This window comes from Thermobia domestica, chromosome 17 (genome assembly GCF_964235325.1).
Source record: "Thermobia domestica chromosome 17, izTheDome1.hap1.1, whole genome shotgun sequence".
Lineage (NCBI taxonomy): Eukaryota > Metazoa > Arthropoda > Insecta > Zygentoma > Lepismatidae > Thermobia > Thermobia domestica.
Genome location: NC_137470.1, coordinates 74,059,057 through 74,083,587, shown reverse-complemented (window position 1 = coordinate 74,083,587; position 24,531 = coordinate 74,059,057). Strand labels below are relative to the sequence as shown.

Sequence of the window (24,531 nt, the reverse complement as noted above, 5' to 3'; positions counted from 1 at the left end):
TGTAGTATACGTTAGTTTTATTACGTGTATTTTCAATTCCAGATTAATCCTTGTAAACACCCTATAGTGATTTTAAAGGATGTTGGACACAAAGAGCTACTCGCAATTTTGCAGTTTATGTACAGAGGAGAGGTCAACGTACGCCAAGATGATTTGTCAAGCTTTCTAAAAACTGCGGAAATATTGAAGATAAAAGGACTAACCGGTGACAATGCTGAGCAAGGAGTGAGTATAAATGTTCCCGTTGATATGCATGACTGACAGTAAAGTAATCCGTACCTTTCTGCTGCAATTTACTGAAGCATGCTTTGTGGATTGTAGATAAAGCTCCTTTGAAATATAATAAATAATAATAAAACCAAAACATAATCATGTTTTTGTATTCATGAGAATTTACTTATTGTTTTCAAGCAGAATCAAAGTTGCTAATACGGAAAGCATATATTTTTGCAAATTCATTTCTGAACAAAACAAATACTAATACAAAATGTACTATTTAGTGAAATATTTCATTTAATTCAAGAATTGAAACACGTTGAGACATCAGCTTATTCTGGCATGTACGAGGGGTATCCAATAAGTTACCTACCTAGGCGGGAAGAAATGGAGGTAGGCTCACCTGGTCACCACTGTTTTTCGATGTAGTCCCCATGGAGGTCTGTGTACCGTCGCCACTTTGTGGACAGCAAAGAAATCCCAGAGAAAATAATAGTCTTTGTCATGGCCTGCAAATTACTGGGAAACAGCCTTTTGGACCTCGTTGTCCGACGAGAAACGTTGTCCTCGCAGGTGTTTCTTCAGGTTCCCACTTCAGGAGGAATTTGTTCTGGTCCTTCTCAAAGAAGTCCAACTAGTATTGGGACAGCTGTATCCGGCACTGCTTCTGCCCAGGCGTCACACAAATATTCGCTACGCGGTGTAACACAGACATTCTGCTTACGATCACTGCGTTGCTCCGATTGACGTCAAATTGCCAAGCGTGGTTCTCCACAGTTACCTTGGCGTGCGTGTCAGGCGTCATTATGCTCCGCCCCTCCCTTCCTGTCTAGTTGAATAACTAATTGGACGCCCCTCGTAAAATTAGTAATTTCTCAATTCCATGGATAGACTTACATGCATGCACCCAAGAACACACACTCACAATTATCTACAAAGCTGCACCACTGTCTTTACTGAAAGATGAAAATTGACCCATTTTTAATGAGCTAGTGAAGACGACCACTGGTTGAGTGGCCGAAACCGTACAGTGAAACTGTTATAGATGCAATTAACGGAATTAGTATTTCCACTCGGTATTTTACACCACTACAATTGAAATGCCATTACTGAGTTTCGCTTGCTATGTGAAAGTGAAGTCATACCGCGGATTAATGGAGAAACAAGAGAATTCCTTCCGAGTTGTACACTAAAAGAGGCTTTCAATATGAAGTATCGCAAAACTTGTAGTTAAATTTGGGGAACATTTCACTAGTAAAGCTTTCAAAGGAAGAGATAGAAAAAGAATAACTATTATGTCAAAATTGGGGGAGTAGGCTCGGAATTAAATGTCAATATGTCATTATGACACTTGGTTTGGATATGTCTTTCTTACTTGTAATTTTAGATAAGTAATTTTGCCATAGAGCTTTTGTTGGTAATGAACATTGTTTAGATTGAATCATAATACAAATTTCAAGTTAGAGTATACGTTTTAATGAATGCTTCTGTATAATATTACTCTGTATGTGTACTCTGCTGATGTGCTACTGTAAAGTTTGTACACAGGAATCAGATTCTCTCACTTTGTTGTTGTGATAAAGTATTATCATTTCTTGATGGTTTCTCGTTAATCAGAGTTTAGAGTTGAGGGACTCACTACTGTTCTCTGACTCTTAAGAGCTGAGTAGTGTTATCGACGGAACGAAATCGATTTACAATTCGCAAAGTGATCTATCTCTTACCGACTAACTACCATTAAAACTATATATATATATATATATATATATACACTAGAACTGTTCGCTGACCTGTTATCAGTGTGAACAAAGAAAAGGACTACGCACTTACTACGCGTGACCTAAATATGGAAATTCGTTGACTTGGAATAGAATCTATAGAGACACACTTACGTAAGGGAGATTGTTCCTTACATAACGAAGAGTTCAACAGACAGGCAGAATCAAGTACACTTAAGCTGACAAAAATAAGTACCATTTAGGTTACATTCTGTCAAGCAAATATATCTTCCACTCTTCCAAACCATAATAACCAGGGAAAGAGAGAAACAAAATAAATAAATAAATAGAGATTGAGAACAAAATTAAATATCAAACCCAAATAAGTGGTATCATAGCATCACACTAATGACGAAAATTCATCTGCCGATTCGTAATACAGCTGAAAGATAGTAACTTCAAAATCAATTGTGTAGCGAACAATATAGAGACAATATTCAGTCATGCTGGAAGAAAGAAAAGGTGGGGGGGAGGCCTAAATGGAGTACGAAGCAGAAAGTCCGCGCTAGAAAGCTTTTCAGAAAACTTGGAATATCTTGGTAAACAAACCGTTTCGATACAGTTTAATGGACGATTAAACACGTAAAAATGGATTTTAAAAAATTTCGAGCACCACTGCAGCAAAAGGTGAAGTGATAGGTGATGACAAAACAGTAGGGATATCGAAATTTGACGAAGTTTGAAATACGGTATTTGCTGTGTTTCTTCAGAAGTTCAACATTCTGTACGACTGGCAAAACTGGAGAATTTTATAGAAACGAATGAATTAAAAACGTTTCTTAACCATGTATAGTAACTCAGTTCCCCATTATTCTGGCAAGTCCGTGCTTCATCTTATTGCGCTTCTGCCAGATTGAACCACTAAACACAAATAATGTCAGCTCCGTGGGGAAGGACGTTAATTCACCAAACGCTTCCTAGCGTAGCTCTATCGAACACTATTAAGCAGTTTGAAGCGGGTCGTCAGAAGGAATCGACGAAGTATCACCACACTCGGAAAATTCAAGAAAATCGAGAATAATAATCTATATATATAAAAGAGAACGTACAAATCCTTTGTTCCCTCATCACGCTAATACGGCTGAACCAATTTCTTTCATTTTTGGGGGGTTATTAGGATTTGGACCCTAGATTGTTTTTATCATATCACTTTAATTTTTAATTACCAGTGTCTTGAGATAATTGACGATTCAAGTGTCCATAACGTACAAATCCTTTGTTAGTTCATCATAGGTAAAAATAAACGTATTTATATGCAACCCGCATGACCGTGTCACTCGGCGGGTTAACATAAATGACAGGCGATATAATGTTAACATTTACTGCAAGCATATTTCACGGGTATTAAACACATGAGATATGGAGTTGTGCATTTAAATTTTCATTTCAACCCAGCGAAGCGGGTAATATATGCTAGTGCAATATAAAGGTTAATGTATCTATTACCCTAAATTTGATGAAAGGTATCTAGACCATAGTGTGAGAATTCTTCTGAGTGATTTTATGCGATACTACGGAATGGATTTTGTGAGAAATAAGAGGAAAAAACAAATTTTGTAAGTAATTATTTTGTTTCTGGGACAATACTAACTGTAACGATTTACGTACGATATCAGAAAGTAGCAAAACATTATCAAATAACGCTCAAAGGTACACGATACCATTTTCATTGAACGCTTTATTAGATAGACTGGTGAAGAAGTAGGAAAATGGGGCAGGGAAGCAGAATACAACACAGGGAAGTAGCTATGAATTTTTCAGGTGTCGAATGAAGTCACCTAATAGTGTTGCGATGTTGAAAGTAGAGCGTACTTAGGCGGATGAGGGTAATGCTAATTGGAGAGATTGATCGGTTAGACTATTTCAGGAAGAAAGATTAGTAAGTAAGGAGATAAACTTATTTACGTGTAATTATCTTTAAATGAAACCAAATATCACCATCATCATAGGTATTCTGCCATTATTGGCAGGTCACTTGCTGCAACTGAGAAGCTTCTATGCTCTATGGTCTTTGAGGTAACAACCTCCTCATCTTCACTTACGATTTTTATTTTGATATCGTCCATAAATTGTAGTTTCCTTCGCCGTCTCTCTTTCTTTTCTGCCATCGTATGTTCTAGCACGTCCTTCATGATACAGTTTCTTCTTAGCCGATGTCCAAACCATTTTTTCTTCCGTTTCTCAATAATATTTAAAAGTGTTGTTTTCTCCCCACCATTTCTAACTCCGCTCGACCCGACTAATTCTCTCCATTCTTCACCACACTCGCATTTTAAAGCTTCCAGTCGTTTTTCATCATTTTGCGTAATATCCATGTTTCTGCCTCATAGAGCACAAGCATTTGTTGTAATGCTCCAGTAATCTTTCCATTTGACGTTCAAATATTGTCTTTAATATAGTTTATTAATAATTATAGCTTCTTATTTCCCTTTCTATTTTACCCTATACAATATAAGTGACTCAGACTGGAGTTGTGTTGTGCAGTCGAACGATCTGAGGTGTTATGCTGATAGTCGATATAGGAAGCTGATAGTTACTTTGCATGAAATATCTAAGGCTGCAGTTGAGGTAATGGACCGGAAGAATCGTTGGATATCTAGGAGCTCTGTATATCCTATTTATCCCTTGTGTACTACCAAGAACATTGTTACACAGGAACTACCATGGGGTCTTTAAAACCCGATCTAAATTATGTTCTTTACGCAGAACCATCAGACAGACAACTGAAAGTTTTAGTAGGCATCTTTATCTTACACTCGAGATAGAATGTAAGAAAAGACTGAATTGTAATCTCACTTGTTTAAAAGACATATTATGATAAACAACTCTGGGGTCCCAAAGGACCCCATGGTAGTACACAAGGGTTAAGGATATTCCAGCACGCCGTGCCCAGTACACGCACTATAGAGGTACATAGTTGCGAAAAAAATTGGTAGTTTTAGACAATACCCCGTGGTGAATTGACCCTATTCCTGGAAGAGTACCACCCCGGTTCAAAACTATCGGTATCTTAGGGTCTTATCCCACCCTGCGAGCTAACCACTTTTTGGTGATTCAGGCCATCGGGTCGAGGTAACTCGTTGGGACGTTTGTCTCTTAGTTTCAATCATCGTAGCTACCGTATAACTTAATTTTTGTGGGGTACTTTCGGCAAACTAAGGATAAGGTATTCTCTAAAATTTTCGAACCATAGTTGGTAGCAATGACTGTGGGAGGTGTCCCTTTTGGATTATTAAACTCTCCTAGATGAAATCTTATGATTTAACCTCTGGAACGTACTCTTGGTCCAAGGTAGTACCCTTGATCCAGGCGAAAGTATCTCTTTCGGAAAAAAAAGGAATAAACTCAAGGATCATAGATTAGTATAGAATAGTTCATACATTTAAAATAGCTGCTTGACATCGATTTCGGATTTACTGTCATTGGGTGCAGTGGTCAACTAAACGTTTTGACAATTTTAATGCCGAATTCAGTTTTAGTTTATCTCAGTTGTTGAACATAGATTCTGAATGTACCTCTATCGATGATTTTGGCAGGGGTACGATGGTCCACCCCCAAAAATCGGGACTTTTATAGCAGGGCCAGCAAGAGAAGGTCTCTGACAGCTCGCAGTGACGTTGCCACTACTCACGTGTCAAGGCTTTTTTCGGTGCATCTATAATAGCAATTTAATTAATGGTGTAAGACAGAGTGACCGTAGTTAGTAACAGTAGTATTAAGTAGAGGCTGCATTGTCCCTCCCCATGTGGTAAGACACGTTAGAGACCATCTCTTGTTGGCCCTGCTTTAGTCCAAAATGATGTATAAATTCAAATTTAATTCTTTGACATCGACTTGGAGTGTACCTCTATTCAAACTTTTTGCAGGGGTACTTTAGCCAACCACAAAATTTGAGAAATATTCGAAAATAGTGTTTACATTAGTTGTTAAATATCGATTTCGAATGTACCCCTATTAAAAATTTTGGCAGGGATACATTGGCTCAACCCATGGTTTCTGTATGATATATAATGGTTTTCTCAGTCTGGGGGTTGCGAGAGGAATACGTGGGGTCGGTAAAGATGGCTAAAAAGCTAAATGTAATTTGGATCTAGTAGAGGAGAAAGTACCTTTAAAGATTATTGAGGGTTCCTTTTGTTAGACATTTTTATTTCTATACTTTTTACAGCAAAGAATATTAAATAAAATTTTAAACAGATGAAGAATTGTTGAGAAAAAACAATCGGAATAAAAGAGAAATTAAACTGGTGGAAAAATGCGTATTGAATTACAAGAAAATTACCAATGCAACAAAAACTTCCTATTGAAATACAATTCTACGAGGGGTGATTAGAAAGTAAAGTTATAAAACCTACTGAAACATTTATATATTATTTCATACAACCAATACAGCCAACAGATAGTATATAAATAAGGTTATATTTCGACATACTTTCCAAAGGCACGTATCGCATCGTAGTTTTCCTGCTCTTGTGTGTTCAACTACGTTGTAACGAAGTGTTTCACCTCCTCGTCTGAAGTGAAGCGACGGCCTTCGAGATGCTCCTTCAAGTACGGGAACAGGTGAGAGTCACTTGGACTGAGGTCTTGAGTGTAGGCAGGTGATCGATAATGTCCTAGCGAAACTGCTTCAACCCGTTTGTGGTCTTCTGCACTGTATGCGGGCGCGCGTTATTGTGAAGGAAAATGGCGCCCTCGATGAGAAGTCCTCGCAGTTTCCTCCTGATCGCTTCGCGCAATCGTCTCAGTCTCACAGTATCAGTCAGGGTTACATGTTTCGCCCACAGAAATCGAATAATTGAGCGGATTTCTTCGCAAGACTAGTTTTCCAAACGAGTTACCAATTGTGTATATTTGCAACTAGCGCCGTAGGTGGCGGGTGGCTGAAACTCTGCACAGTTACCAACGCAATGTATTAAAATTATCGCACACTCCTCATTCCTCTATAGAGACGAAACTCCAGAAATATTTACCTTGTAACCTTAGTTTCTGATCGTGCCTTACAAATAAAACCTAGTGTAAAACGTTAGCATGTATTGTTTCAATAAGCTTCACAAACGATAAGCAGCAATATTAAAGAAGTTTATTACAAACCGAAAATTAGTTATGGCATCGCTAGCAAGAGAATGTGATAAAAGGGAGGTTGTGATATCAAATAGGCTGAGAAAGCGTGATGTATAAGATCAAATTATTTTATTTTTAAAAAATTTTATTTTTTTATTTTATTTGTTGACATTAATACGAATGTAGTCCATGATCAACAATTTGCGAAGGGATTTAACTAATTTCTGTAATGGTCACTGTTTTGTCAAAACCTTTGAAGATGCATTTTTGATATTTAACATTGATTAGTAATGAATCCTTGTACACTCATGTCCAAAATGATTGTCGCATATCTATAACTGTCTTCTTGTAAGAATATAATTTGATAATGATTTTGCAGGGTACTTTTAATACTGATATTATTTGTATAATCGGAAAATGTATATTTGTGGTAAATTTCATAGGAAAAGAATGATAAATACGAAAATTAGAATGAGTAAAACAAAATGTTGCTAAATGGACAAGAGAGTTTTATTTTCGTTTTGTTGTTCTTATTTACTGCTCTTTTGAAATGAAATTTGCCACTACATGTCTTTGCTGATTATACACATACTAACATTATAAGAAATACCGGGCGAATTCGTTATCAAATTATATTCCTACAACAACATATTTATAGACATGCGACAATAATTTTGGACATGAGTGTACATGCTTTTAAAAATATGAGATAATATATTGCTTCTTTGTTTGCATTTTTTCTATAACAGGAAACTTAGACGTCACATCCGCATATGTAAGATATATAATATAATATAATATAATATAATATAATATAATATAATATAATATAATATAATATAATATAATATAATATAATATAATATAATATAATATAAAATGAATGTTTGACTTCAACAGCGAAGGAACTAAAGATGTTATTTGTACATTGTCAACGTTATGGATATATCGTTTAAATCAGTGTTTCTCATAGTGTGGGGTGCGACCCATTGGTGGGTCGCAGGTCGATTTTTGGTGAGTCGCGGAAAGTTTATCCTTTTAAAAATTTTACTTTGATACAGAAACATTTGTGAAGTACTATTCAGAAAATGAAAAATGGGGGCATTCGTTAATGAGGTGACGAATATAAGATTACTTAGAGCCCTGCCCTCTTGTATAGTCACTAGAGATGCTGGGTTAGTATGGAAAGAGAGTGGGTGAGTCAAAATCTGTCAGGAGGTAGGGCATTGCGCCAGGAGTAGTGTTAGCTCTGTGTTACTTTTCTATGGAAACACTTTAACTCTCTTTGTACATGCGTACGATTTCATATGATGCAGTTATTTAGAAAGGCATTTACATCACATTACTCGATCGTCACCGACCGATATTCTCGTATCGATAGACCCAGTATGTTAATAAATTTACATTACAATTTAGTTTGAAAGTGAGATATTTACAATAGACATAAAAGAAACCAACTAAATTTTGCTTTATTAAAATTTAAGCATCGAGCTCTACCTTGAAACGTTCGTGGTCGCTCGGAGTGTCTAATCCAAATGTGGTTGTCTAATCAGAAATTTAGCAAAAATCCTTTCCAATTTCCTCAGGTCTCCATTTTAGGGAAATTTATTTTCTCTTCATTCTGTCATAGGGAGCAACAAGTGTAACACATAAGAGGAGGAGGAGATGGTGTGCCAAACAAACATAAAATTGCCGTTAGAAACCAGTCATAAGAAAATACAAGGAAATCCGATAAAGTTAAAAATATGAATACTGGGTGGTAGATATCACAACCTGTAGAGGGAGCAAGATCACCAAACCACACACACACACACGCGCATATATACATTTATATATATATATATATATATATATATATATATATATATATATATAGATATAGATATAGATAGATAGATAGATACATAGATATTTATATCCAGAGAGAGAGAGATTGTTACAAAAGCGTGTCACAGTATTTTGGGAACAGATTCCTCACTTCAAAATAAGAAAAGAAGTTTATATCGACCTCTGGTCGGAAGTGCATAGTTTCGGAGTTATAGAGTGCCGAAAACGCGAAACAAGTGAACATTAAAAGTTCATAGCGCCACTTTAATATGTTTAATAATGCCAGTATTTAGACACCAATTTTTAGAGAGGTAGGTGGAGAGTGCTCAAGTACTCTCAAACAGCTTCTTTAAAAATGATTGTGCAAGTCCCGGAGGTTCTAAAGGATGGATATTAGGATAGTTTACATACTAGTTCCTCAGTGATGACTACGATCGGTCCTGTAGTAGTGGAACTATGGATCTTTAATCATTTTTTCACGTTTTCGGCCCTCTTATAACTACGAAACTATGAACTTCTGACCACGTGTCCGTATGAACATTTTTCTTACTTTGATGTGAAGAATCTATATATATGGTGGGCCATTTATTTTGATACGCCCTTGTACCTTTTAACGCCCTTGTACTAACGGATAAAAAAAGCTGAAGTAATTTAATACCATGCGAATATCGGCAATGGGACATTGTGATACTACAAGATTAACAGAGTTGCCAACCCAACATAAAGTTACATTTTCTCAAACAGCACTACATCAGATTATTACATATTTCAAATCTGTATGTTTAATGAAAACCTATTATATTACATTTATTACTTACAGTGTAAACCGTGGATGCTACAGTGTCACAAATTTTGGTGGCCTCTACAGCAGTAGTAATGCAGATGAGACTAATCGGCAAGGCATATCCAGTGTACTTTAGTGCCTAATACTATGATCATGATATGACGGGTTTCCAACTAATACCAACAAAGTAACAAGGAATTGAAAATTTGACTTTTTAAAATCCTTTATTTCGAAAAACTTAACATAGGTATTCATGGAATTGCATAGATGATTTTCAATAGGTGTGAAGGTCGAAGTGCCGTTTACAGCAATTTGATATTTCCAACCGTTCTGGAGATATCGTAAAAATTGTTAAGTCTGTAACACTGCTTAAAATTATGTACTTCGAGAAAAGTACTGTTGTATTGTTACAGAAACAAAGTAAATCAAAATTTGTTTTTGAAATTTCCTACAAATAAGCTGTCAAATTGCTGTCAATCACATTATGATATTTATGTTATATTGAGAACCATGTACGTAATTCGATGTGATACTTATCTAAACACTTTTTGAAATAAAGTCCTTTGACAAAAGTCAAATTTTCAGTTCCTTGTAACTTCATTTGTGCTCGTTCGAAATACGCCATATGGTGACCGTAGGTACTCGACGTTAAGGTACCTCGGGTCTGCATTACCCCAACCTTCTCCCTTGCATTATTACTATGGTAGAAGCTTCCAAAATTGGGTTGTTTTTCAATGTTTGTGATACTATAGTGTGCTTAGTTCGCAACAGTGCATAACAAGTGTAGTGTTGTATGGTTTAGTTATATATGTAGATTTGAAATTTGTAATAACCTGATGTGGTGCCATTTGAGAAAAACATAATTTTGTTGGGTCGTTAACCTTGTGGTACCACGGAGTATGCTAAACAATGTCGCTTTGCTTATCTTTGAATGGCACAAATTTTCAGCGATTTTTGGATTTTTGTCCATTAGTTTAGTTACGTGGCAACGTCGCATTAGCATTGAACCATGAGCATTGCTCTACGAATCCACCAAACAGTCTCACAAATTGTTAATGCGAGTAAATGGTACTAATGTTAACTTGCATTAACTTTGACTTTTTGTAACCTTTTAAAAAATTATATCTCAAAATCTAGAAAAGCTAAAATAATACAACATGCACCATTTGAAAGTTTAGAGCTTCTCTTTATTCTTGTATATATTATTCTGTATTCCAACCACAAAACTATTACAGATTACAAATAACATTTACACGTAGTGCAAGAAAAATGAATGCGAATGTGAGAGTTATTAACCGAGATTACTTGCCTGACATATCTGATATTTCTGTTGCTATATATTCTGAATCATTCTCACAATCGTCTAATAGCTCTCCTTGAAACAAATCACCATCACTGTTGCTCAATTCCGCTTCTAGACTGAAGCATATTGATTCGTCCTATAGGGTCTTTAACAGCATTTTGACGATCAAACAATAAGCACATGGTTTTTGAACCCTGGGGGTAACAAGGTATTAATTAGAATCTTTACGCTATTTATTGCCGAAATTTTGAACTACGAAGTCCAAGGGGTATTTCGAAACTGCTAACTCCGTATAATAAAGAAGCAAAACCATTGAAATATATTTTGCATCACATCAAGTATAAATACAGAATCCGCATTGTATAAAAGATCTGCTACTTGGTAAAAATTCGGAATTAGCACTCGATAAGTGTTCATAACTTGTAGTTTCCTCCTGAATTTACGTAGAAAGGTAATCAGGTTATATGTCTTGTCTCAGTCTCGCTTTCGGCTGAGGAAGGGATCACTTAGTAATTTCTTGTTTTCAAAACTTTTAAGTGTTACGGTTACGGTGGGGAGTGCTTTTCCAGTATTATCATTACATATCCCTTCTCTGGTGCGAGGGGTTCCTGTGCAAATTATAGGAAATGCACATTTCTTTATTTTTGTGTGTAAACTATAGCTAAATGAGACTATTCTCTCAGCCCAATCTCCTTCCCCACGTTGAGCACGATCTTAACGAAAAATTCGGGGATTACTTATAAACCCATGGACACGATGGTCACCAGTTCATTTTTTTCTTTTTACTGAGGAGTGGGAGATTTTTCACCACTTTCTAGCACCAGAAGCTAGGGATCTGTAGCAAAATATTGACAGCTTGATTTGGTGGCCGAATCAGATGAATAATTCTTCACTACCTCGTGAATGAAAGAAGACTTTTTGGAATGTGATTGTAGAAACGGGCCGTTCTGTGAGGAGACCACTTCTCCCTGGTAAGTCCTATATGTGAAGGTAATTCCTCTTTCAGAAAACCCTCATTGATAATGAGTTGCATTAATTCGTTTTTTTTTTTTCACTAGGATTTTTAAAATCTCTTTTAATACAGCATTTTAAACACAAGAAATGATTGAATATGCTACGATACTTTGAACTGTTCGTTCAGAAAAGTTAGTGTATGTTATACATAGTGAACACTAATTATTATATATGAACATCTTTACTGTATTCAGAAAGATTGGTGCTCGACACTTCACCAGTTATCGAAGCAACTTAATTTGTTATAATAGTGAGCCTCACTGACGTCAGGTTGTTTTGTTTCTGATAGTCTTCGTATGAAGTGAATTTTCAGAAGGATCTTACATATTAGTAAGTCTGTTGGAAACCTAAATGTAATAAATAGATTTAGCATACGATATGATTGATTTAATTAAAAAAGTATTTGGATTTGAACCGGAACCACCTATTCGAGAGGTAAATGCTTAATGCTGAAGTAATATTATTTGTTGTGTTTCCACTTTTTATAACGATAATGCAGCCATATTAAATTTTCGAGGCTCATGTTTTAGAGTATTGAAACCTTTTTAGTTTCTTAAGTCCTGAAAATGCTTATATATGATTTTACACTATGAACGGTTATTGAAGGGTTGTAGTGGCTGATAAATTTATTAGAATAATCTCGCTAGTATTAGAAAAAGGAAAAAGGCGTTCTAAATTAAAATTTTTGTTTTAGAAACGGTAAAGAATAATAGGTGGATAGATTTTTACAATTCGATAGATAATTTATGTCAAGGGAAATGGGTAAGAAGTTCAAGCAACTCTAGTTCAAGAATTGGTGGAATAAAGAATGTGGAAGAAAAGGGGAGATTTCCTATATAACTTACGGAGAAAATATCTGCCGAAATATTACTACTTCGGAGAAACACTTCGCACTAGGGATGATATCTTACAAGTTCAACTCCTAATGGGAGCTTATGTTTGTTCCGATTCAATATTAAGTTGTAGCACTGTAAAGGAGATAAAATGGGTCAACTAAATTACAGAAGATATATACATTTGGGTCCTCGAAAACATTTACTAAGTTTCGTTTTTGGACAATTTCCAAATTTTTGACAATTTCCTGTGTACACCTCCCAAAATTTAAGGAAGATATGTCAACTTGTCCGTGTCTTATAAAAGGGAATAGACCCCTGTACTTGCCCATTGTAAGGTATCTAGTCTTTTGTTTGGTGCAAAACGCATTAGAGGACATCCAAAATGCTTAATAGGTATTTCACTCTCGCTTATTGTTACGGGAATGTAACTGGTAGTGCATATGGGGTGTTCTTAGATGTCAAGAAAATTACATTAAAATTATATTTACCCAATTTTCTCTATTAAGGTACCATATTTTTTCTGACGCTTATGATTCGTAAAAATCCATGTTCAACGTCGCATTATCACAGTGAACTGTAAACTTATTTTGCAAATATCAAATTTCTGTAACGAAAGGCAGAAAATTTAGTCATCTCTTAATTCAAAAATATTCTTCGACCAGTCAGAGGCCGGTATGAGTTTACTGGAAAGCTAAACAGGTCTCAAGAAACCAGAACAGTCACACTATGAGAGAATCCCACTAAGGCAGTGCGAGGATGAATCAACATGCACCATGAAGGGACTGGAAAAGTCCGTTATCTTTAAAACGACATGATTTATAATAGCTTCCAGCTTCCTTTATTTGTTCTAGAATTTCACCCTCCTCCTCTCCCCAAACAAAAGTAGTTTTAGTACTTTTCAACTGATAGAAAGATCCCAATAATTCTCAACAATCCTTAACAAATTTAAGAAAACCAAAAAGTCCTAAGAGCTTAAGGTCTCCTATTTTTCGGCCTAGGTAACTTTCTTATTACTTTAACTTCTCATTAATATACATATTCCCATAAAAAGTTCATACCCCAACACCTGTATTTCATTTTTACATAATTTCATTTTATGAACTGAAATTTTTACTCTGTATTCACGGAGACGCTGGCTGTAACACTTTCTCCAGCATTTCATTATGTTTCCCAATAATGTCTGTATGTATAATTGTCATCAGCAAATACGTCTAGATATTCCCCTTCCAAGTCACGCAACATATGATATATTAAACTTGAGAGAATGATACCGTTTAAATGAATCCCATAGGGATTTTGGTGAAAGCTAATAATCTATTGGGCATAGCAAAGCAGTATAAATCCTAGAATCAGGATAAAGACAAATTTGATAATATAATAATTTTAGTCAAAATTTTTATAGTAATGGTGTTTTCCTATATTTTCAGTTGTTTCAAGATGAAAAGATGGAAAAGCATTTACCAAAACTCTTATTCATTTCTGAACAATTTACAGTGTGTTTCGAGTTATCATTATTGGTTACCGGGAAGGTTGGTGAGATATATGGTGAACTTTCAAGTTGAACCAAAAACGCCCTTATCTATAGAGAATCAATAATGTTGTCCAATTCCTTAACCCCTTCAGTGTGTAATTTTCAGATGCGAACCGCTGTAAAAAGTGTAGGTTTTTCTTTTTTTGGAGAATTTTGGATATTGATTCTAAATCTGTTTCAAAATCACTAGAATCACTTACTTGAAATATCGTTTTGAAGCAATTACTGTGCTATCTGCTCTCAAACAAAACAAAGAATGAAAACTGTATTTGACGAGGCACTAACTCCATTTTAATTTCTTTCATTTTCCTCTTCTTTTAATTAAGCAACAATTGAAACCAGCTGAGCGCAAACTCGCTAAATATTGTCAGGATAACATTACTCATACTATGGGCAAGTATATTCGCCATACGCAATACAAAATAGCCAAAGCAAAATGAAAGCGTATATATACGCCATTCGCACAGCAGGTGCGTTTTGAAGACACGAGTTAACTCGCCACCCACACTAAAGGAGTCAAGTTTATGTTTAGGGACTTAATATGGTTGAATAAAGCAAGGAATAGAATCAGTAAGATGAATTGTATATTGAAACCCGTTCTCAGTTATTACATCATTATACTCTTCAAATATGAAATTAAATCGCCAGAAATAACAGTTGAAAAATCTACTGTACCTGTTGCTTCATTATGGCACTCTTGAGAAGCGTTACGGAACTTCTGTCGAATTGGATTTTCAATAGCGACGCCAGATGGTACTTCCTCACAACTTTCCACCGCACTAGGAACCTCTCGTAGACTTACAGGTTGCGCCATCCTGTTGTTACATCCGACTCGGAAGACTCTTGGTAGAATTGATGCTAGGTCTTAACCCACGATGTGCAGATAATAACTCCACATCCCCTTTCTGGACAACCCTTTCTGGATAGGACCGACCACGAATATACTGGACACCCTTTCTCTGCCATTGATTCTGATGAGCCAACTGCAAACTGGATGGAGTAGAGTGATTGGTTGAGGATTCCTATCTCCGCTAATGGTACCCTTCTCTGTAGTACAGATGGTATAGGATCTTGATGTACCTCTTCGTTGCTCTCCATTTAGATTTACTTGTATTGGACTAGACTTTGTTGAAGATGGAGTCATTCCAAAGCTAGATTTGTCATCCACTACACCGGTGGCACCTGCTGGTGCAGTCACAACATGCAGATCTGAACGAGAGTTAATTGGCGGATACATTACTGCTAATAGGGGGATCGATGACTGCAATCATTCAATTTAATTTGTTCCTTTAATTTTTGTAAAAAATTAACTTTTATTGGGAATATCCAAAACCGCTTAATTCGAATAATTGTTAGTTTCGTGTTGTAGTTCTTTAAGTGCTGTTCTTTTGTCGCTCGTTCGCACGTCTTTTAAGTTTGGCAGCATTGTTGGTGCACTTCTGCTGGTTCACGTTTTCTCAAGTATGCGTTCGGAAGGTAGTTTCACAAATCGTACCTAATTCTTCCGATGCATCACACGTGGGGCAAAGCAGTTCTATGATTGGTATAGAGCCCAGGCTTCACGAGTCGTCGCGGTCACTATATAAAGTATGGTCCTCTTTTTATCACATTTTCACATATACAGACATGCCTCGAGCAGAGTTACTACAAACGTTTGCCTGTTCCATGTAAGATGAAGTACGCAACTTTGGCGTGGAAGACTCGTGTTTAATTCCCGGAGTTAGCTCATGTGGTTAAGATCCCAGGTTAAGCTGTAGGTCCACGCCTCATATAGCCTCGCTGATGAAAAGGACGCTAAACTTAAATCCGATCCAACCCAATCCATGTAAGATAGAGTTTATTCAAGTTTTTACTGTTCGTCTCCTTTGGTCATATGCGTATGAACTCGAGTCTTGTGCTTGTTTAGCAGATTTTTTTTTTTTTTAATAATTAATGCGATTTATGGTCACGGTGGAACATTGAACTGCCCTTGCTGTTGTTCTTTGAGACGGTACTAATCACGTTGCTCACCACATTGACGTTGCTCCCGGCCATCCGATATCTGTAATGCCCAATACTGGAGGGCTTAGCAGCAGCAGAGGGGGTGCAGTTTTTGTTGCGGTTCAACACTGCATAGATGGAAACATTTTATCATATTCTGTTTACTTACTTTGCTATAGTTGTAACCAATGTCGGAAAGGACACAAATATCTGTTTCCCAAAAATAATTTTCGGAGCCATGACCACTCACACAACCATCCTCCCTTCAAATTAACACACACAACTTTCGAACTACCCACAAAAACTTGTAGGGCGTGCTCACGTGTGCTGCTTCCTAATGACCGAGTTCGTTACCATAATCCTGAAATGATCTTTTGTAATGTGAAGTATATCATCATATATACTTCCTACGTATGTATCTGGATCCACAGTTGAAGTTGAAATGGATTCAAGTTCCAAAGGGAAAACTGAATAGACAAAAAACTGTTTTTTTAGAGAGGTATTAAATAATAAGGAAATCGAACATAAGAAAGTCAACCTTCAGAGAGTCTGATCATGATTTATATTATTATTATTATTATTATTATTATTATTATTATTATTATTATTATTATTATTATTATTATTATTATTATTATTATTATTATTATTATTATTATAGTTCAGTTGAGGTCTGATTATAATAGGGTGACCAGTTTCTGACAAGCGAAAAGTAGGACACAAATATAATAGTATATGATAGTTTACTGCGTCGGTAATACGCATGTCCTCATGTCCTCAATTCGAAAACTTAATCATTCGTTTTTGTTAAAAAGAAAAGTACTGAACAAAAGTGTTGAAGGAATTCAACGCAACTGCAAATGTTTTGATGAATGACAAAGGGGTTTATTTTTATGAACGTACAGTGTCACTTCTTGTAGGGCTAAAGACTTCTTTAAAAATCGATTTTCGGAGCGTGGGATTATTTTAATGAATGACGGAAAATTTTAGTCCGGTACGAGGAAACTTCTACTTAACTTAGTTAGCATTACTTTCTTAAATTGAAAAAGAAACCTTTCCTACCTTACCGATATTTCAAGAAGTTCTTCTCAGTAAATATAATGTATTGTAAAGCAATGGTTTGTTGATTGTTCTCCTTAATCTTTTGAGGAGTGTTAAAAACGCAGCGGTTCTTCATTCAGGTAAAGAGTGCCTATGTTGTGAATAAAAAATGAAACATTAAAATATTGCAAATAAATTAACTCAGGACATTTCGCACGATATTTTCAAAAAAGGACATTTCTTAATTTTCTGGGTGTCTTCGGAACACACAGGATAGCTCTTTGAAAAACAGTACTGTACTGCGAAAATCAGTACGTCTGGTTACCCTAGATTATAACAGTCTAACCCCTACCTCATAACGTATATTTGAAAGTGAACATATATTTAAAAAAGTGCAGTCTGTGATAAACGAGAATAGCATGTTTTATATTTATAATCTGTATACATGTGTAATAATATATTTTCTATCACTGTTAGTTTCCCGTGTAAGTTTGTTTCCAAGAGTTCTGTTTATTTCCTCTCTCTCCCTCTCAACGCACCACTTAGAATATGGCTACTCCGTTTCATTCTATCATATATGAAAATAAGCTTTACATGTCGTCCATCTATTAATTATGAGAGGTCAAATATAGTAGTTAAAGATTGCAAAATCGAGAAATCCTTCAAAAAAGTTTGGGCAACTGCAATCAAAATCACACACAAAGTTTGGGAACGGGGGGACAGACTACCGAGGGAGACAGGGATGTTTGTAATACCCTCAGTCAATCGGGGGTCCTCCCCCGGCAAATTAAAAGAAAGAGTCCTCGTACATTGCGTTTTAAAGTATTTTTGACTTAAAAAGCAAACAAAAACTTTAAATTTGGTGCATTTTTATTTTTAGCTTTTTTTTTTTTTTTTTTTTAATGTACTAAAAACATGCATACACTTTACACCTTGTTTATTCAAACAATAAAATTCAACCTTGTTTTACGATTTTAGTTAACCAAGTGTATGTCAGAAACAAAATGATAAAAGGTAGTGTAGAGTGAATACTCTGAATACTCAGAAACAATGGAGCTTTTGAAATAGGTTTTAGACCTACAAGCCTACAACTAATGTAAAGGAGGCTCAGTAATATATATTTAAAATATTACTTGACATTTTTTTTTTTTTTTTAGCTTTGCTCCTCGTTATATAAACAAAATATATATATATAAACAACACCACTATGTTTGTTACTTTACAATTTACTCCACTTCAACCTTCATAAAACCAAAAATTGACTGTCTTTTTCACAGTTGGAAACAAATTTTTGTGCTTATATTTTCATATCTACTTTGTGAAACATTGTTCTGTGAACGTAGCAAACTGCTACATGGTTGAACCTCTTTTAGGTCATAGTTGATTTAAGATATTTGAAATATTATTGGGGGGGAGGGGTACGAAAACCATTTTACAAATATTATGGGGGAGACGTACCCGGTCGGATTGACCCCGTGATCAAGATGGCAAGAGTAAAATATTGGCGATGTTCTAATACATAATTTTGGTATGGAGTTATTCTGTTACTCTGAGAGTGTCGATAACAGAGATCAGGTTTGCGTTACCTGTATGAACCATGCTATCAGTTTATTTATTTATAGCTATCAGAATTCAGAAATTAATTAAATTTCCAAGTTGAATTATTCTTCTCTGAAGTCTTACAATAACTTTTCATTTTCAGGAGTCGCCGAAACCAAGGCACTCATTGGCCGAAGAGTGTCAGGGAAGAGCAGTTCCTGTTAAGTTATTGCCTCCAGTGGGAGATATACCTCAAATACAACCTCAGTCGTCAAGTTCTCCGGTAGCATTTAAGCGGATGCGGACTGAACCTCCAATAAGGCAGGCAACATCTCCATCCCCTGACTCCAATGATGATGATGTTGAGTTTCTGGAAGTTACAAAGCCAAAGGTTGAACCTCCAGATTACACACAAGATGATTATTCCAGTGAGGGGGCTTCTAAGGCTATGTCCGATGATCACGCATCAAATCACATGACATCTGACACCACTGAACAGTCAGATAATTTAGTTGGTCACAGTATGGGAGTTGTGAATTCACAGTTAGAAATTACTCCGCTGGACCAGGAAAGTTTAGACAGTAAGCCTGCATTGAACATTCCTCAGACATCTAGTGGCACTCTTGAGTCTTCTGTTCCGCTTGGAACATCGAAAGAGGGAGTCCCAGGTTGGTTCCTTGCTATAGTCATTTTTGTTACTGGTTACAGCCTTGTTAAGAAACAAGAGGTGAGAAAGTACTATTAAAAAGTCAATAAATGAATCTTCGTATATCGCTTAGGTAGAATATTTTGATACAGTGACTTTAGAAGTGACAAAATAGTTACACGCTTTGTTTTTATTCAACTTCGACCAAAATGACGTAACAAGACTGTTAGGAGAGCAAAAATTCAATAGAATGTTAAATGAATTTATATATTAACCCCTTGCGTTCCAATGACATCCATGGGAGTGTCATGAAAACCTATCCTTTATTAAGGGTCGTATTAATCCTGGAGATCATGAAATTTTTTTAGCGGACGCAAGAAACGAGTTAGTTGTACCTTACTCATCTCCGGCCAGTGTTGCCAACATGAAGGAGCATAAAATCCCTTCAGAACATCAAAAATTTCCCTTTTTCAACCCAAATGTTCAACAATGGAAATATTTTTATCAGTAATGTGAAAGCTCTTCTCTCGCTTGCATGTACGTGTCGTGTAATTTATAATGTGAGTTCCAAACATATATATATATATAGTGACGGATCCAGGATATGATCAAGGGAGGGGCTAAACCATAGTTTGTAGCTTTATTCAGTGTATACCTGAGCGTCAAAGAGGGCTATAGCCCCCCTTGGATCCGCGCATATATATATATATATATGTGTGTGTGTGAGTGTGTGTGTGTGTGTGTGTGTGCGTGCGAGCGCGTGTGATTGTACAAAAAGTTATATTCATTGAACTTTATGTAATACTCTACCCTATATAACAGTTTAAACAGTGTTTTAACAACATATGAGAACCTGGTATTACAGCACGCACCAAAGAAAATGACACCTGGAACGCAAGGGGTTAGTGATAACACTATTGGTGATTTATATATGCTGGGAAACATTTATAATTACCACCTAATTTATTCAGAATCAGCTTTAGTAGAAAATGCTAGGAACTATTAATTTTATTTTGTAGAGGAAAACAAATCTGTAAACTTTAATCTCACATCTTTAATCTTAAGTGCAGGACTTAATCCGATTCTGTAATTTTTAAACATGATTTGATATCTTGAGAGAGATTGTGTGAAATACATGTCGATTCTTTAGCCAGAATCAGTGTTTCTGAGTTGAATACTCTTCGATAAGTTGAATGAAAGGTATTAGTAATTATTATGGGCTGATCTTTCCTTAACTGTTTGTTTTGTTTCCTTTCTCAAAAGTGTAGGGTTTCTCAGTGACAGGAAGTAATTATTGAGTTTTGTGCTAATAGTGCCCTTTCGAATATAAATGCCTACTTTAGTCTATTTTAAGATTTATTTCTTACTTAATATTCATAAAGTTGCTAAGTTTTCTGTGGCATATTTTTTAAGATTTAAAGATCATGGTTTATTTTAGATTCCAATGCGAATAGTGTAAACAAGTACGTAATGTACCTAAGATTTTACCTTTGTTTTTGGGAATATTATCTTGGAATTTCATCCTAGACAAAGTATTTGGTTACTTTCATTAAAATAAAATAGAGTAAGAAATAGTATATATATATATATTTGTTTCGCTTGATAAGTATTGAGAAATTTGGCAAACATTCCTAGCAAAAATAAGCTGAAGTTGTATTGTTCAAATAGTGAATGAATTACAATAATTTTAATGTTAGGAAAGAGTGTTGGAAAACTTGTGCAGTCAGTAACAAATAAAATTTCTTTATCTTCCTTAAATACAGGGTGATTATAATTAAAGTCACATTTTCAAAATGCTGTAAGAAAAGAACCACTGGTCAGAATGACTTCATATTTGAACTGAACATACTTGAAGAAGGGGAAACGGTATGGCATAAGAACAAAACAGTTGCAAACTATATCAATAGATGCGTTGCAAGTGGTCTCTATGTGCAGTTTTCGGTTTACACATAATTAAAAACCGAATCATTATGCGGTTTTTAACCTAAGGACAATTAGAAACCCAATCATTATGTGCTTTTTAATGCGGTTTTTGGCCTAAGGATAATCAAAAACCGATTTTTCCCATCCAATTTGGCCGACCTTGCCATGGGAGATGGCACTAAAAGTGCCACAAATGTTGAATGACTTGGAAGCCATTTTTTCCGTCACAAAATCGAAACAAGCATGCACATTGAATAGTACAGTTGGTTTAATGTGCAACGCATGGAAAAGCCGCTATATTTCAATTCAAAATGTCACTTATAGCCGAATCCACTTTCGCTATGCCTCTTACAGTGCCATCTATTGATACACTTGGAAACTTTTTCTTATGCCATATCGTTTTCATCATCTTCAAGTATATTCAGTTGAAATTTGAAGTCATTTTGACCCGTTGTTTCGTTTTTTACATCATTTTGAAAGAGCAACTTTAATTATAATCACCCTGTATATAAATTACCTACAATGAATAGCTGCAAAGATACGAAAATATTTGAAATTACATATATAACAAGTATCAATGTCACCTGTACCCACGTCAAGGAGTTTGGTTTCTACGGCGTGGTATTTGTCAATTATAATAGACCGGAAGTTGTAGTAGATTTATATCATTTCCGGTTTTAGTAGAAAGATTAGAGTGGAAAAGGAATGTAATCTTAAAACGTTTAATTGATTGCAGAAACCGTTACCGGTTTTATTTATAACAATCAACGTTAAAGCCGGAAGTGATTGATTTCTGCTACTTCCGGTTTCAGTAGAGAGATCAGTAAAAATGGAATATATTCTTGAGAGGAATAGATGACAAAAATACGTTGCTTGCTATCTAATGTTTTTATGCAATGGCAATCAGTTAAAGACGGAAGTGGTTAGTTTCTGCCACTTGTAATTTTATTAGAGAGAGTTTAGTATTTTCTTCCTTTCGTACACTTCGTAGTCGTCGGCTTAGCGGGAGATCGTACACAGAACCTGTAGCTCCGGATCATTGGTTCAGGTTTCTCAATAGCTTTACGTGATGGTGGTTCTACACACCTGTAAATCTTCTTCTGAAGTTTGTTGCCAATACATCTGTGTTTTTGGTGTGTTCGTACAAAGCTTGTACGAAAACATTATTCTTTTGTTAATTTGCGATTCATCTCAACACCTGTACTACTTGGCACAACTTTATTTACTTAACAAGCCTTAAACAAAACATGTATTGAAACATGGTTACCAGTCCCGGTTACACTAAGGGACACAGTAGAAAAAAAGTCGCTGATAGCTCGCTTATTTTTCTTCTACCATTACTTGTTTTGGGGAAAGCGACTTTATGGCCATGCTGTATATTATGAAAAGTTTAATCTGTGTTAATTATTATGTTAAAAGAATTACCGGAAATACAGTATTGAATAATATGATTTTACAATATATATTATTGTTCAGCAAGTAATCACAATTTAGTATATGGACACAGGATTGTCCAATCACAGCAGGGGTCTGTGGTACAACCCACGTGGTCTAAGATAAGAGCACCAACCTCGAGAGTGACAGAGTGGGTGGCTGTTCTGGGAAGCAGTCTGGGTGGCGTAGTGGTTAACGCATCGGCACAGTATACCGAGTGTCCTGGGTTCGAGTGTCGGTCCAGTCAGTCACTTTTTCCCTCTTTACGTTAGAATTCACTCCTATAGAGGATTTGGTGTGTGTGAAAAAATCGGTTGTTTCCTTCTTTCATTAGTACATAATATTAACAAATTTAACTATGTTAAGGCTGTTAGGATTATATGGGAAGTAACTTCTTCGAGTAATAATGGGTTTGCTTTATCAATAAGTTATAATAGAAATGTGCTAAAGCAAAAAGCACAGCAATGTCAATAAGGTGCAAATACTTATGCACTCATTTTGCAAATATCTGTAGATTTTTTTTTTTTTTTATCTAAGTTCTTAAGTAGACCATACCTACACTTTGAATCCTAAACTTCTCGTATCTATGAAGAAAAGAGAGCACATATACGAGTTGTCGCAGAAAAAGTAAGAAAATAACTTACGGTTCTATTGAAAGAAAAGTTTAGGCAACTTATCAGTCATGGTAAAAATACAATCGATAATCTTAGTTTTAAATTTAACAGGAGGCGATTTAAGCTACTACAGAACCTGGTTATACGCATGTATATATATATATATAATATAGTTCTTACGTACGTAACTGACTTCCGATTTCTTACTGCAATTGAAACTATTACCATAAATTTTGGTAGTAAGCCGGGTTGTCCAAAGCTTATCAGTTCGTCCCGGTCGGTTACCGGTTTCATTTTATAACGATTAACGTTAAAATCGGAAGTGGTTTCTTTCTGACACTTTAGTTTCAGTAGCGAGATTAGAGTTGACGTAGAATGTATTTTTGGGACGCTTAATTGATTATAGAAAACCGCTTCTCGCCATCTATTACTTGTTTATTATATAGCGATCAGTGTTTGAACCGGAAGTGGTATATTTCTGCCAGTTTCGATTTGATTAGATGGTTAAGAAAGAAAGTGAACTATTAAGTTTTACGTCCCATGGTTATGCCGGGTAGGCTAAAGGAGACGGTGGTGATGAAAAATGAATGAACTGGTGGAATAAAGAAAGTGGGAGGAAACGGGAGAATCTCGAGAAAACCCACGCACACGTCGCTTGTCCACCGCAAAGTTCAATTGGCGCGAGCTGGGATCGAATCCTGGAACTCACGCACCAGAGGGGAACGCTCTACTACTGAGCCACCGCGGCTCATGACGAAAAGGAGTTAGTTAAAAACGACAATACTGAATGATGCCAGATCTAAGGTTGTATAGGGTACACAATCAGCAAAACAGTAACAGAAACAAAAATGTGTGGACGTTTTGTTGTTTCCCGAACGTATGTATGGACGGAGAGGGTAAATATATAAAGGAGTTGTGGTAAACCAAACCTTAAAAAACATTGAAACTTAGACGAATTGGGAGAAATGCGACAATGAAATACGTTCTTCTAAATTATCGTG

General features: G+C 35.8%; 1 protein-coding gene across 17 annotated transcripts in view; it reads left to right on the top strand.

Annotated features, from left to right (window-relative positions):
* The window catches only part of LOC145673735 (uncharacterized), a 453,474-nt gene that overhangs the window by 15,267 nt on the left and 413,676 nt on the right, over positions 1-24,531 (top strand). For all 17 annotated transcript variants that reach the window (XM_081743463.1, XM_081743462.1, XM_081743466.1 and 14 more), the window contains exons 3-4: positions 43-225; positions 19,077-19,581. In XM_081743463.1, the coding sequence (XP_081599589.1) occupies positions 43-225; positions 19,077-19,581 (688 nt within the window). The remainder of the gene's footprint in view (positions 1-42; positions 226-19,076; positions 19,582-24,531) is intronic.